The sequence below is a fragment of the Callospermophilus lateralis genome, chromosome 1 (assembly GCF_048772815.1).
Source record: "Callospermophilus lateralis isolate mCalLat2 chromosome 1, mCalLat2.hap1, whole genome shotgun sequence".
NCBI classification, from domain to species: domain Eukaryota; kingdom Metazoa; phylum Chordata; class Mammalia; order Rodentia; family Sciuridae; genus Callospermophilus; species Callospermophilus lateralis.
Genome location: NC_135305.1, coordinates 3934277 through 3947349, shown reverse-complemented (window position 1 = coordinate 3947349; position 13073 = coordinate 3934277). Strand labels below are relative to the sequence as shown.

Below are 13073 nucleotides of genomic sequence, written 5' to 3'. Positions count from 1 at the left end.
AGGCGCAGGCTTCCCGAGCCCCTTGGTGGGCAGCCCGGCTGGCTGATTTGGACCCAGTGGGACTGATTTCCGACTCCTGCCCACTGGGCTCCTGTGGAGCTTTGTTGCAGCCAGGACAGGACACTGAAGGACACAGGGCCAACAGATGGCTTTGCGCACCCGTCAGCTCCTGCCTCGCAGGCTGTCCAGGTTGTGGGCTGGAGGTGGAACCAGAAGGAGGCATGCAGGCTCCGGTCCCTGCCCTGCTGCCTGTCCTCTCCCCTCCTCCCGACGGTCCACAGCGGAAACCCATGCTGCGCCCCCCCCTCCTGGTGCTACTGGACAAGACTTGGTTCTGTATCATCTTGCCATGAAGGAGGGAATGGAAGTTGAGCTGAACGTTGATGCGCTTTAAAATCTGGAGGAACACAGCTCACTCAGCACGCCTCATTTTTATTACTCTTTCCTTTTATGCATTCGGCAGACGCGAGCTCCCCTCACCCTCTGTCCTAAATCAACAGGCACTAGCAGATTAAGGAGAGCTCAACCCACAGAGCCAACAAAATCCGAATGGAATGTACACATCTGCAGGACAGATGAAATAAGCCACCGTCTCAAACTGCGTGTGTCTGGGATTCGCTGCTTGGTGCAGGCGTTCGGGGTCCTGTGAATCTATCTGGGCACTGCAGAATTGGCCCCCTGCCCCTTCTCTACCCAAGGGCACTGCGCCCTCTGCTCATGCTGCGAACAGTACAATCACAGGGAAGGTGACCTTGGTGGACCTCAGCCTTGACGCATCATGGAAACGTGTGCTGACTCAGGATCCGAGCCTGGGTCTGAGGATCTGCTCACGATTCGAACGTGGATCGATTTGTTTTTATTGTACAAATCATAAATGTAAATAGTAAAAAATAAACAGTAGAAAGCGATATTGGACTGACCGACAAACATCAGAACAATGATGGCCCTTTTCTCTGCCTGTTCTATGACCAGTACCGGGGTTTTCGCTTCCGTTTTCCCTTTGAACAAGTATTTATTTATTCAAGTGCTTCTTCCTATTAAGTGTACATGTCCGTGTCCACAGACCACCAACGGAAGGCCAGACATGAATCCCCATCTGCGCCCCTTTTCTTTCTTTTACCCCAAGTCATAAAACCTGTGAAGTGAGTTGAAGTCCTCCATATATGTACTTCCTGACAATATGTGAGCACGTGTTTATGCAGACTCCCCGGGTGTTGACCTCGCGTCCTGTGGCCACTCTGGGAAGCCCCAGGCTGGGAGACCCCTGCCCACCCCACTGCCACCTCCTCAGCTGAGGGGCAGTTTGCCACCTCTTTTCTCACTCTGATAAGATCCCCTGGCAAACAATAAAAAGTCAGTTTCTTAAATGGAAACCGTTGTTGACACTCACAATGTTGTACTTAAATATCTCTGTGTGGAGGACAGTCTTTCACTGCAGCCCAGGCCCCCAGGAACCCCACCTATTACACATGGACCCCAAGTCCAGAAGGTCACTGGCCCAGAGGTCCCAGAGCTCATCCTCTGAGAGCCCCACCCCGGGCAGGATTCATCCTTGGGGATCTGTGAAGTGAAACAATAAGGGTCCTCTCCTAAGACGCGCAATGGGAGGGCTGGGTGACCACCACAGACGTTCCTGCTCAGAAGGGGAAACGGAAGGAGGATGAGTGTCGCCAGTTCCCAGAGTTTCCCAAGGCACTGGGGACGCTCTGAGGCTGCCCAGCTGCGGTCATGTCCTGGGGCTCACGGGCGCCCTGGGGCTCGTCCACTTCTTCAGGGAGGGAGCCTGGTTGTAGCAGGCAGTCTGGTCAGCCTGGCTCTGCCTGGTGCGTGGGGTCCAGCAGCATTCTGTTTCACCATCTCTCTCCCCTCAGTCCAGCATAACAAATCCTCAGGCAGCTGCGGGTCTCCTGTGTGTGACACGGGTTCCTTTCTTTGACAAAGGCTCCTCCGTGGGGCCTACAGAAATGCCCAGGGGGGTGGGGGGACACGAGAGTCACACGCTGTGGCTTCCAGAGCCTTTGTGTGGCTGAGCGCTGGCCCACAGTCTTCCAGGGCCCTTAGCCACAGGCTGCTCCGTCACAGCCTCCACTTCTGCCCTCTGCTCAGGGAAGACCTTCTAAGTGCCGTATGTTTGCAAGCTGGGCAGCCTGAGGCGTTCCTCCAAAGAACACAGACACGGAGCCTGCGAGCGGCCAGCACGGAGGCCACGGCGGCACCCAGGTGGTCCTGAAGTGCCGAGGCGCTCCACATGCGGCCTGCTGCAGCCACGTGACCATGGTACTGGCCGGCCTTCGGCTACAGGGATGTCCACAACAGCCAGAGAGGGAGACGGAGGAGAGGCGCAGCGGTGGGAAGAGACAGCTCACGGCTCCCTCTGGGGCAGGGAAAGTGTGATGAACCGAGGTCATGGTCATGTCTGCATGACTCTGACGGTTCCAAAATAATGGAGTTGTGCACATCAAGAGTGTGAATTTTAGGGCACATGAGCTTTATCTTAAAAAGTACCTCAAAAAAGAAAAAACTAGGTAGTAAACCCATCAACCTGTGTGCATGTTGTGCGAAGTCACAGGTGGCCAGTGGCTGTAACTTGTTAAAGGAAGAGGTTTGTTTCCTATAGCTAAAGGAATGGAGTTAAAGACACGCAGAGGAATGGCTACCTTCCCTGTAGCGGAAGATTTAAAACAGATTAGATGTTAGAATATTAAAAAAAAAACCAAACCTAGAGTTCTCAATGTGCAGAGTATGTGGATTAAAACTGATAACTCAATTTCCGGCATTTCAGTGAAAGTGAATGTGTCTAATTTTAATATCGTGCTACTAGTTCTCTACATGGTTTTAAAGACCTGTGGACTTATAAGAAAAAGCTTTCATTATGAAGCAACATCTGGGACTTTTCATGTACATATGCTTTAGGTATACCATAAGTACTATACTTCAGTAACACAAAGACTTTATTATTTAAAAAAGCAAGACTAAAAGCAAAGGTATAGATTGTAAAAACAAATGCTTTCTTCATATGAAATCAACCACATCTAAAATGTGCCAAACCCTTTAGAAGATGAAGTTATGATTCCTATCTTAAAAAGAAGAGGGGGAAAAAATCATTCCCAGTAAGCAGACTTAAAAAAAAAAAAAAAAAAAAAAGAGGCCTGGCCAACTCTTCAAGTCAAAAATAAATATATTCCACAGAGGTGTCAATGGTGGATTTTCCTATAGCTCTTCTACTCTTGCCTCATATGAGGTGGTTGCTAGTTAGCTTTCCATAGCTGTGACAAAACACTTGAGAAAAGCCAATTTAAGAGAAGAAATGTTTCTTATGGCTGAGAGCGTGAGAGCTATCAGTCCATGGTCATCTGACTGTTGTTTCTGGGCGTGGGAGAGGCATCATGGAGGAACAAAGCTTCATGGTAGCCAGAGGCAGAGAGAAAAAATAGAGAGGAAAGGGACAAGATAGCACCTGCGAGGCCAGGACCCCAAGCACCTGCTTCCTCAACTAGCCCCTCCCACCACAGTTTCCACCATCTTGCAGTCATGCATCTAATTATGAACCTACCAGTGGCCTCACCCACTGATGAGGTCAGAACCCCATGATCCAGTCACCTCCCGAGGCCCCACCTCTGGTCATGGCTGCATGGGACCAGCCATCAATACATGAGCCTTTGTAGGATTCTAGATTCAAACCATTGCAGTGGTTTCATGTGAGTCTCATGCAGCCTGTGCAATTTAGTTTCCTGCCTTCGAGGTTGGGCTGTTCAAGAGCCATTTCTCCAGAGGAATGTATTCTGATGTGTCTGGAGTCAGACTGCACAGCGAGGAGCGCTCCCTAGATACACCGCTGTTCCTGCTCAGCTGCTATTTCTGGGACTTTTGTCTACATATGAGATGCCACCGCCTCAGCTCTGAACGGGAGTCAGCGGGTGAGCAGTCTGCCACAGCTGGACAGCGGAATTCAGAATTGGGTCAGAAATCCCAGGGTTTTCAGGGAGATTTGCGAGAGGTTGCCTGGTTTTGCATTTCATTGTTCCTGACCTGTTGATAACGCAGCATGTTATAAATTTCATGTTTCATTAGGATAAGAATCTACCAAGGAAACAGGAGTAGTATCTGCAGCAGATATCGACCGCACTTCTTTTACCTAAAAAATAAAGGTCTAATTGGAAGGGCTGGTCCAGCGCCTAGCTGTGCCTGGCCCAGGGCACCCAGCCCGTCTGCACGCTGGCAGAGTGGACGGAGGCTCTCAGGTCTCAGGCAGCCCGTTCCTCCTCACCCAGCCGCACCCACATCAGGCTCATCATTAACGAACAGGCCGCAGTGGCTGGCTTTTCTGCAAGGTAACCTCTTTGGACTCGGGAATTTAAACACTGAAAACTGGACAGCCTCTTTGATCCCCACCTGTTCTTCTGACATGTTTGTAAGAGAGCAAACAAATATGATCAACATTCATAGGAATGACAAACATTCAAAATAGAAATATGCTCGGTTCTGAGCCGAGGCACAGGGTTCTGTCTCACCTTGAAGTCTGACCTCTCTAACTCGCGGTTAACTGTCTGTCTCCGTCGGGTTCTGCAGTCCCAGCTCTTGGCGGCTGCCGCCTAGCTGCCCTCACCTGTGGGAGAGCCATGCAGCCTCCAGTGCCCAGCTTACCTTCCCTGAGAGTATTTCCTGCCTCCCCATTCTGGTGGGCCTCTCGAGGGGTAATAAATACCTCACACTCTGCAGAGTGGAGCGTAGGGACAGCTGCTCCGCTTGCTCACAGAAGCAGAAGCCTGCAAGCCGTCTCTGACCTGGGGGACCCGTCCCCTTGGCAGACTTGCCAGGCGCTCCCCTGACCAGGTGGAGGTCCGTGGCACCATGAGCAGCCAGGCTGCCTCCAGATTTGACCCATCTTAGGGTGAAGGGATCTATTCCTTGTTTAAAAGTGTCCAGAGAAGAAGTTCCAAAGCGTTCTCTGACGGGTTTATGTTGAAGAGCGTAGCTCTTGGACAAATATCTTAGGAATGAAGGGGAACTGAGCATCTTGCCAGATGTACTGACCCTAAAGAGACTCCATCCCTGCGGGGGCCAGCGTGGCCACACAGCAGTCAGAAGAGCTGAGGGATTGTCTGCAACACAAGGAGCTAAAGGGCTGAAAGAAACCTGGCTTTTCTGTGATCCCCAGATTCCATCAGGGTGAAGCCAAACTATAAAACCTCACCACTTCCTCTATCTCCAGCTAGCTGTTGACTTCCTGTTCAAGTGGAGGCTTGAACATGCCTGGCTTCTGGGTTTTGGCTTCAAATATGTAGAAGTGGTAGGAAAATAAACAAGAAACACATCGTGGATTTCACAAGAGCAGGGTCTTCACCTGCCTGGTGTGGGAAGAGCAAGGAGAGACCTGCCCGGGAAGCCAGGCTGAATCCCTGGCCCCTCCAGGCCCATAGGCCAAAGTCGGGCTCAACAGGAAGGCTGCCACGCTGGTGTCCAGGAGAGGCCGGAGGCTGATCAAGGGACCCCCCCCCCAAAACCTGGGCACAGGGCTGTGGCCCAAACGGCCACGTGAGACCTGGTTGAGAGCCACTACCCAGACAGCCTTGCCAGACTGCCCGATGCCATCTCAAGCACATAGCTGAGAGTCTCTCATGACCAGGACACCGTGACAAGCTGGGGACCAAGTCCCCACAGGACACATCTCCTGATGCAGGAGAACAGCTCATGAAAACTGAGGTCCAGAGAACTTAGATCAATAGGGAAAGCAGAAAATGGCCTCTCAGGTTTTTAAAAGAATTATTGATGTGATTAAGGAGATTGAAACTATAAAATAATGAGAGTGGAGGATCTTGAGAAGAGCTAATTAGGAAATTTAGAAATATAAGTATTTAAAATCTCAGCCACTGGGTGAGAAGGGTCCAGGCAGGCAGGGGGAGATGCGGGCACCTGGGAGACTGACCCGGAGGGGCCTGCAGAGAACACGGGAGAGATGTCAAGGTCAGCTGCTGCAGGCAGCTAGGACTCCGGAGGCAGGGCCAGGAGGACGGAGCAGCTGCGAGGGATGAGGTCATTGTTGGGAACGTTTCTGACGGCAGGTGGCCATTCTTGGGCCCAGAATGGCCATAATTAACCTATAACCAGGACTGGAAGGCAAAGTGCAGCAGCCACCTTTTCAGACGGAACCTTAGGACAGCTCAGGTGTGAGAGGCTGCCCTTCCTCCCAGCTCTCCTGCCCGGGGCCCTGGGCGCGGCAGGCCCAGGACTTGGTGAGCACACTGCAGCCCCCGCCCTCTCGCCCGCCGTCCTCCCCAATGTCCTCTTACATCCTTTATCTGGCCATTCGGTTCTTTCCTCGGGGAGACCTCCCCAGAACCCCTCCCACCTTCTCCATCCCTGGTCCCCTAAACCGTCAGCCCAGTGGCTCTCCTGCCCCGAGCTCCATCACTGCTGTGTCCTGGGCTTCCCTGGACTTTGGTTGCCAGGGCTCCTGAGCGGGTGCAGCAGGCGTGGGGTCTCTCCACTGGGGGTCTTCAGGGCCACGTGGTCTGTGGAACGTGCATCACTTGTGCCTGCCATCTCTCGAGGGCCTTGGGGGCTGCGTGGACTGAAGCCAGGTGTTAGCTGGTAGTGGAACGGGGCGTGAGCCACCCGGGGAGGCCGACAGGGAGCACCTTCAAGAGGCGGAGCTAATTGCTGATGAAGTTTCTGTCCTAAATGGAGTAATTTTTTTTAAAAATCCCTTTTTTTAGCTTTAGGTGGACACAATCTTTTACTTTTATGTGCTGTGAGGATGGAGCCCAGTGCCTCTCACAGGCGAGGTGAGCGCTCTACCTCTGAGCCCCAGCCCCAGCCCCTAAATGGAGCACTCTGAAGAGCACAACCCACAGCGCCTTCGCCACAACTGCTCCTGCAATGCTCTGTGCATTCTCCAAGTAGCTTTAGAAACCAACAAGGACTTTTAAACACATCTATGAAAAAAGAGATTTAGCAAGTGGATAAATTCCCCTCCACCTCTCATTCCCACGGTGGGTCTTCGGGAGCCTCACACCGTGTTCTTATTCTGCGTGTGAAGACCTCGGCCTGGAGAGCTACAGTCTTCCTGGGGGCGTGAAGTTTAGGAGGTGACGTGCAGGTTTTAGTGGTTATTTGTCTTGTGACCACATGTGTGGTATCTGGGAAGTGTCCACACTCTTAGTTGCCAGGTCACAGCAGACGGAGCTTAGATCCCGGGATCCTTCAGGTGCTCAGGTCTAACCGTCTTCCCTGAGCAGAGCTCCCGGTTCAGCCGTGCCTTCCCAGGGCTGCTTCAGCGGCACAGGGAAAGCGCTTGGCCTGGCTTCCACGTCCTGTGCAGCACCTGGACCACCCCACAGGTGCTCCTGTCCCAGTGAGGCCACCTTGAATCACATCATTCTGCACTTTTCAAAAGACTTTTGTATCCAATGAGCCTATTTGACAGTCAAGAAACCAACCAAAGCATAAAGGAAAACATGGCTTTTCGGGTAACTTCAATAAACCGTCACATCCAGAGGCCAAAAGAAAGCAATGGGAGGCGATGAAATAGTCTCAGAAACTTGGGGGATTTGCTGAGCAGACGGCGTATTCTGAGCTCATTACACGATTCCCACAGAACTCCCTGCTAGATTCCCGGCCGACTCGGCCTGGAAACCCAAGAATAAAGCAGGCAAAGTGTAGTGCCGAGGACCAGCACCCTGGCAGCCCATGACGCGGTGGATCGCAGAGGGACCAGGAGCGGACGTCACAGGCAGGGACGCAGTGACCCGAGCCCCTGAAGGGTCCCACCGTGGCAGCACTGACTGGCCCGTGGCAGCACTGCAGAGCCGAGGGCACGGGGACCAGGTCTTGAGGAAAGTGCAGTGACGTTCAGTGTCTTCTGTTAAGAGGGCAGGGGCCACAGAGGCTCTCCAGAGGACAGCATCGGTCAGAAATGGTCTCACTGAAGGAGTCCCTGGTCAGCAGGCTGTGGGTCAGCTCCTGTCCAGACAGGGTGACGGTGCAGATAGCCAACTCCCAGCCTGCGCTGCTCATCTGGATTCCTGTGCTTGGGAGGAGGCCCCTGGGGAGAGCCTGCGAAGGCGGAGGAAGGGAGCTGGTTAGGTGGACTGTCCTCCAGGTCCATCTGTTAGCTTGGGCTCCCAGATCCTGCATCTTTTCAAAGCAAATAAACGGGATTTTGTGGCTCTTCTGAGGAGGAGCTAGCATCCCAGAAAGTTCACCCTCTGCAGGTGGGGAAGGGCTGCCAGGTCTTCCAAGCCTCGCCAGCCGGCGCCGTGAGCTGAGGATCCCTCTTGGGCAGGTAGTAGAGTACTTCCTTCGCAGCTTATCCCAGGGACCGCCTGAGCATGGGAGTCGAGATGGGGCAGGGCAGGGTCTGGGAGTTGGCACATAGGTATCTGGATGGCTATCCTTCTGGACAGGAGGAACCCCCACCCAGAGACACCAGGGACTAGGAAGCTCACAGAGAGTAAATACCCAAGGAGCATCTATGTGCCTCCATGTTCTCAGATGCCACAGTCTGGCTGGGCACAAATAACCGGGAGGTCACGAGCCACTTGTAGGTTCAAACAGGAACTACTTTATTGCCTGAACCCAATGGGAACTCCACCGGAACTCAACCGAAACACCGCGAGAACCGATGGGAACTCAAAAGTAGCGGGCACCCGAGGTAGCAGGAGCCACCTTACTGCCGGACAGCAGAGGTTTACATACACAACTGAATACAGCTTGTTTCAATTTAGCATCCTCCAGTTACAGCAATCAGTCGTTATCTTAATAATTATACACAGCTTAACTTAATTATCATCATCTTAATGGCTCTCTGGCGTCACTTCTCAACCACTCCTTCTGGCAAAATGCCAGGCACCATCTTGACCTGGTTGTGGCTCTCAACACTCAGAGACCGCCATGCCGCCTGTGGTTAATGGTGTTAGTGAGTGTCTGCTGCACAGGCACCTGCACCTGGCCGAGGGCTTCATTCTGACATCTGTGCCGTCCCCTTGCTCAGCCTTGACACAGTCATTTACTCTACCTCCAAATATGGTCATTTATGTATTCAAGTAGGAGTGAGGAGGGGACTGTGTCATGTTCTGATTCATGATGCCTTACCACACTTTTGTTCTGTTTTGGGTTTTAGTTGTAGATGGATACAATGCCTTTATTTTATTTTTTTATGTGGTGCTGAGGATGGAACCCAGCGCCCTCCATGTGCAAGACGAGGGCTCTCCCACTGGGCTACAGCCCAGCCCCTTCACCATAGTTTTTGATAATTTAATTAACAACAAAATCCAAGGCCGGCCGTCATTCACCTTCATTTATAGAAACTGTGTTTCACCGTAGATGCTATTTCCGAATGGCGATCAGGATGTGTTACGGTCCCTTTTTATTGATAAGAAGCAGGTTTGACCCTCTGCCTCCTCTTTTTTAGCGGAAGATAACAGTCTGTCTCAGAAGAAGAAGGTCACTGTGGAAGATCTCTTCAGTGAGGATCTCAGACTCCACGACCCTGAGGCCAAGTGGATAAGTGGTGAGTCTCCAGTCCCTCCCTGCCCCGTCCTCCCCCAGTGTCGGGCTCAGGCTGCAGGGCCTGTCCACGGGCAGGGCTTTCCTGTGACAGCAGTGGCATCTGAGAATGGTCCTCTGGAAGGCGGGCTCCTCACGCTGTGCCACCGCCTGTGCTTCCTGAGAAGCGGGCTGCCAGGCGGCTCCATCCCTTCTCACAGAGCCATTGTTTCTCAGGCCGAGATGTGCCATGTTGCTAGGCAACAGGGCCCTGGAGAGCAGCTGAGCTGCCCCAGGTGGTCCTGACTCTCTGCTGCTCCTGCTCTCCCTTCTCTGAGCACAGGAACCCGGTGTGCAGGGAGCCCGGTGTGCAGGTGGGATCCATCTGTTTTCCCCTTGAGGTTTAAACTGGATCAAATCTAGGTTTCTTGTTTGAGGGATTTGTTTTTTCAATAGCAAAACAAAGAATCAGTGCGGTGAAGTTTGTTCATATTTTGCTGGAATTGGACATGATATTTCTCCCCTATCTGGGCCTGAAGCCAGGCGATTGCATCCGTGGGAGCCAGATGTCGATGCCTGTTCACCCTCCCGGCTGCGCCTCTCCTGTTATCACCAGGGCTGTTGTTAGCATTCGGTGGATGCCCTTGAGAGTTAACCCTCGGGTTGGCACACCTACCCAGTGTAGTGTTCAATGCCTAGTCCACTTCCTTACTTTCAGAATGAATGAGGTCCAGAGAGGGCAAGTCACTAGTCCAAGGTCACGCAGCGGGTTGACAGTGCATCTGTGGCTAGAAGTCCACCTCCTGACTTGCAGTTTTGCTCTCTTTCCCTGTGCTCTCTGGGACAGTGACTTGTGTGTTGTATGTCATGCTGTCAGAGTGCCTCTAAAACGTTCCTCATGCTCCAGACTCTGAAAAATCAGTTAGTGAAGCCTCTCGGCCTCAGCCTCCCACATAGTTATTGCTCCTCTTTTGTCCTCTGTGAATGCCCAGTGTCCATTCTGACCCTTGGATGAGCTTACTTAGCTTGAAAGAACAGGTGGCTCTTGGAAGGAATGTATTTCATGAAACCTAGGAGCAATGAGAGCCATGGGTCGTGAGTGCGGTGGAGGCACCCAGAGAACCCAGCCGAGGCGGAGCAAAGGGTTCCACGTGGTGAGGAGCCCTGGCTGGGCCCCACCGTAGGCTTGTGTTGCCCTAGCACAGATGCCTTGAGCCCTGGGGCACGCCCTGGGCCAGGTCTTGGGAATGAAATGGGGTCACTGTCCCTAAGGAGCTCCAAGTCGCGTTCTGGAGCAGCCCTGTGATCTCAGGTGCAGGAGGCAGGAGAAGGCACTTCAGGGATGGCGCGAGCTGAAGAGTGGTCAGGACTGGCTGGAGAAGCTGAGAGCAGACCCTGGTAAAGCCAAAGTCTAGAAAGCTGACCCCCCTGACCAGGAGAGCCCAGGGGGGCTGAGAGACGACGCCCAGGGCTGAAAGAGAACAACGGAACCAAAGTGGGCGGCGAGGCAGACTCTGGGGAAAACCCAGGGCCAGAAATGAGGCCGACAGCCAGGCCCCAGGGTCAGGCGGCGGCAGGAGGCCGGGCAGATCCACAGGGGCCCCACACCACCCAGCTCTGTATTTTTTATTGGAATCACATGGTTTCAGACTTGGCCTGAATCAACCCTCTATATGAAAAACAAAACAAAACAAAGCACAAACCCCCAGGCAGAGGTGTGGAGGCCCAGGACAGAGGCGTGCCCTCCCTGGTGGGCACTGTGTCCATTAACCGTACAAGGGGCTTGCGTTTCATGAGTGAGTGATGGACCTGGTCCAGAGGTGCCTTGGCTCTGGAGGGAGCCCCCAGAATGCCCTTCTACCTCCAGAGTCGGGGGTTAACAGCAGCAATAGTGCCGTGCCGCAGAGTGCCCAGCCTGCCTGTCTGGGCAGGTCAGACCCGGGACACAGCCCCCTGCACTTCCCCGGGGATAGCCTGCCATGTCCGGGGGCTTCCTCAGGATGGCTCTTCCTTTGTAAACGTGCATAGTGCGGTGAAGTTTGCTATGAAGGAACCAGAGGCCCGGCCTTCCCAAAGAGTAGCCCTTTTGGAGAGTATCCGAGATAAATGGGTCTCCTTTCCCCACTCCCCGATTTTTCCTTCACTCATCCCTCCTCCTGAGCATTCCATCTCTTCCTGCTTGCCAAGCGCACAGTGGTTTAGGTAAAGGAAGCAACCCTCTTCCCCATCGTCACTGTCACCATCATCCGTGCCGTCTGCTGTGGGCCATGCCCCACCTTCTAGGCAAGCACTTTATGTACACAGGGTCATTCAGTTCTCACTACTGCCCTCATCCCATTGCACAGGAAGTGGACGCTGCAGTGCTTCCAGAACTCGGTCGACGTCACTCAGTTAGAAAGTCACAGAATCGGACTCGAACCCAGTCTCAGTGGGTGAACTGTGTACGTTGGTGGAGTCGGGCCTCCCTTCCCCAGCCAGTCCCTTTTGCCGCCCCACTAGCTACCTCGTGTGAGAAGCAAGACTGTGGGTGTGAGCGTCCTACAGTATCACCACCCAGCACCTCCTTCACTCTCCGTGTCCCTCTGATGCCCACACCAGCAGCGAATCCCCAGTGGTCACGGAAGCCCAGCAGTCATCGCAGACAGGGCCATGTCTTCAGTGTGTGTCCGCCACCACCTTGAACAGGGGCAGCCTGGGTTTCGTCTTGGGGTCACTGGTCCAGAGTCGACACACTTTGTTCACCAGGGGCCCGTGTGTTGGGCTGAGTTAAGAGCCCCTCCCTCATCTTAATATGATGGGCTCATTTGTTAAATCTCCATCTTCTGAAATTGATTGGCACAGCAGCCTTTAAATTCTTTAACGACCCAAAACCCTGTAGACTCCCGTCCCGCAGTTAAAACAGCCCTGGGGCCTACAGAGGAGGCCTCTGGAGATCAGAGCGCGGCCAGGCACTCCCTGTCCCCCTCTCAGCCTCCTCCCCAGCTGAACCTACCAGAAAGAGCTCGGGAACCCCCCAGCCCACCCCTCCATCTCTCCCTCCTGCCACCTGCCCAGCCGCAGCCATGGGTGGCCTGCTCCCACCTGCTGCATCTGGGGAACCCAGGTGAACTGGCTTTACTTCCAGAGGAGTAGCTGCAGCCTGCGTCTCTTTTCTCCCCTGAATTCCTAAACGTTTCTATGATCATTTTTTGCTCTGTATTAGATCATTTCCTCCAGTGCTGGGGATTGAACCCAGGGGGGTTCACTACTAAGCTACATCGCAGCCCTTTTATTTGTTTATTTTTTGAGATAGGGTCTCATGAAGTTGATGAGACTGGCCTTGAACTTGTGAGCCTCCTGCCTCAGCCTCCCAAGTCGCTGAGATTACAGGCACCACCTAGATTATTGAGATTTGAAAGAAGCTTCTCTCATTTCTCCTACCTTAAACACACAGCCCAGCTGAGTGCGGCTCCCACCAGGCTCTGCCTGCCCCTCTGCTCCCTTTGGCAGCTTGAAGCGGTTGTCTGTCCGGCCTCTCCACTCTTCTCCTCTTCCCTTTAAGCCACTCCAGTCAGGCCTCCCTGAAACCCCCCTCACTGGAATCCTGG

General features: G+C 53.3%; 1 protein-coding gene across 1 annotated transcript in view; it reads left to right on the top strand.

Moving 5' to 3' along the window:
- Positions 1 to 13073, top strand: part of Dpp6 (dipeptidyl peptidase like 6) — a 618489-nt gene that overhangs the window by 299856 nt on the left and 305560 nt on the right. The window contains exon 3 of the mRNA XM_076831376.2: positions 9413 to 9511. Within this exon, the coding sequence (XP_076687491.2) occupies positions 9413 to 9511 (99 nt within the window). The remainder of the gene's footprint in view (positions 1 to 9412; positions 9512 to 13073) is intronic.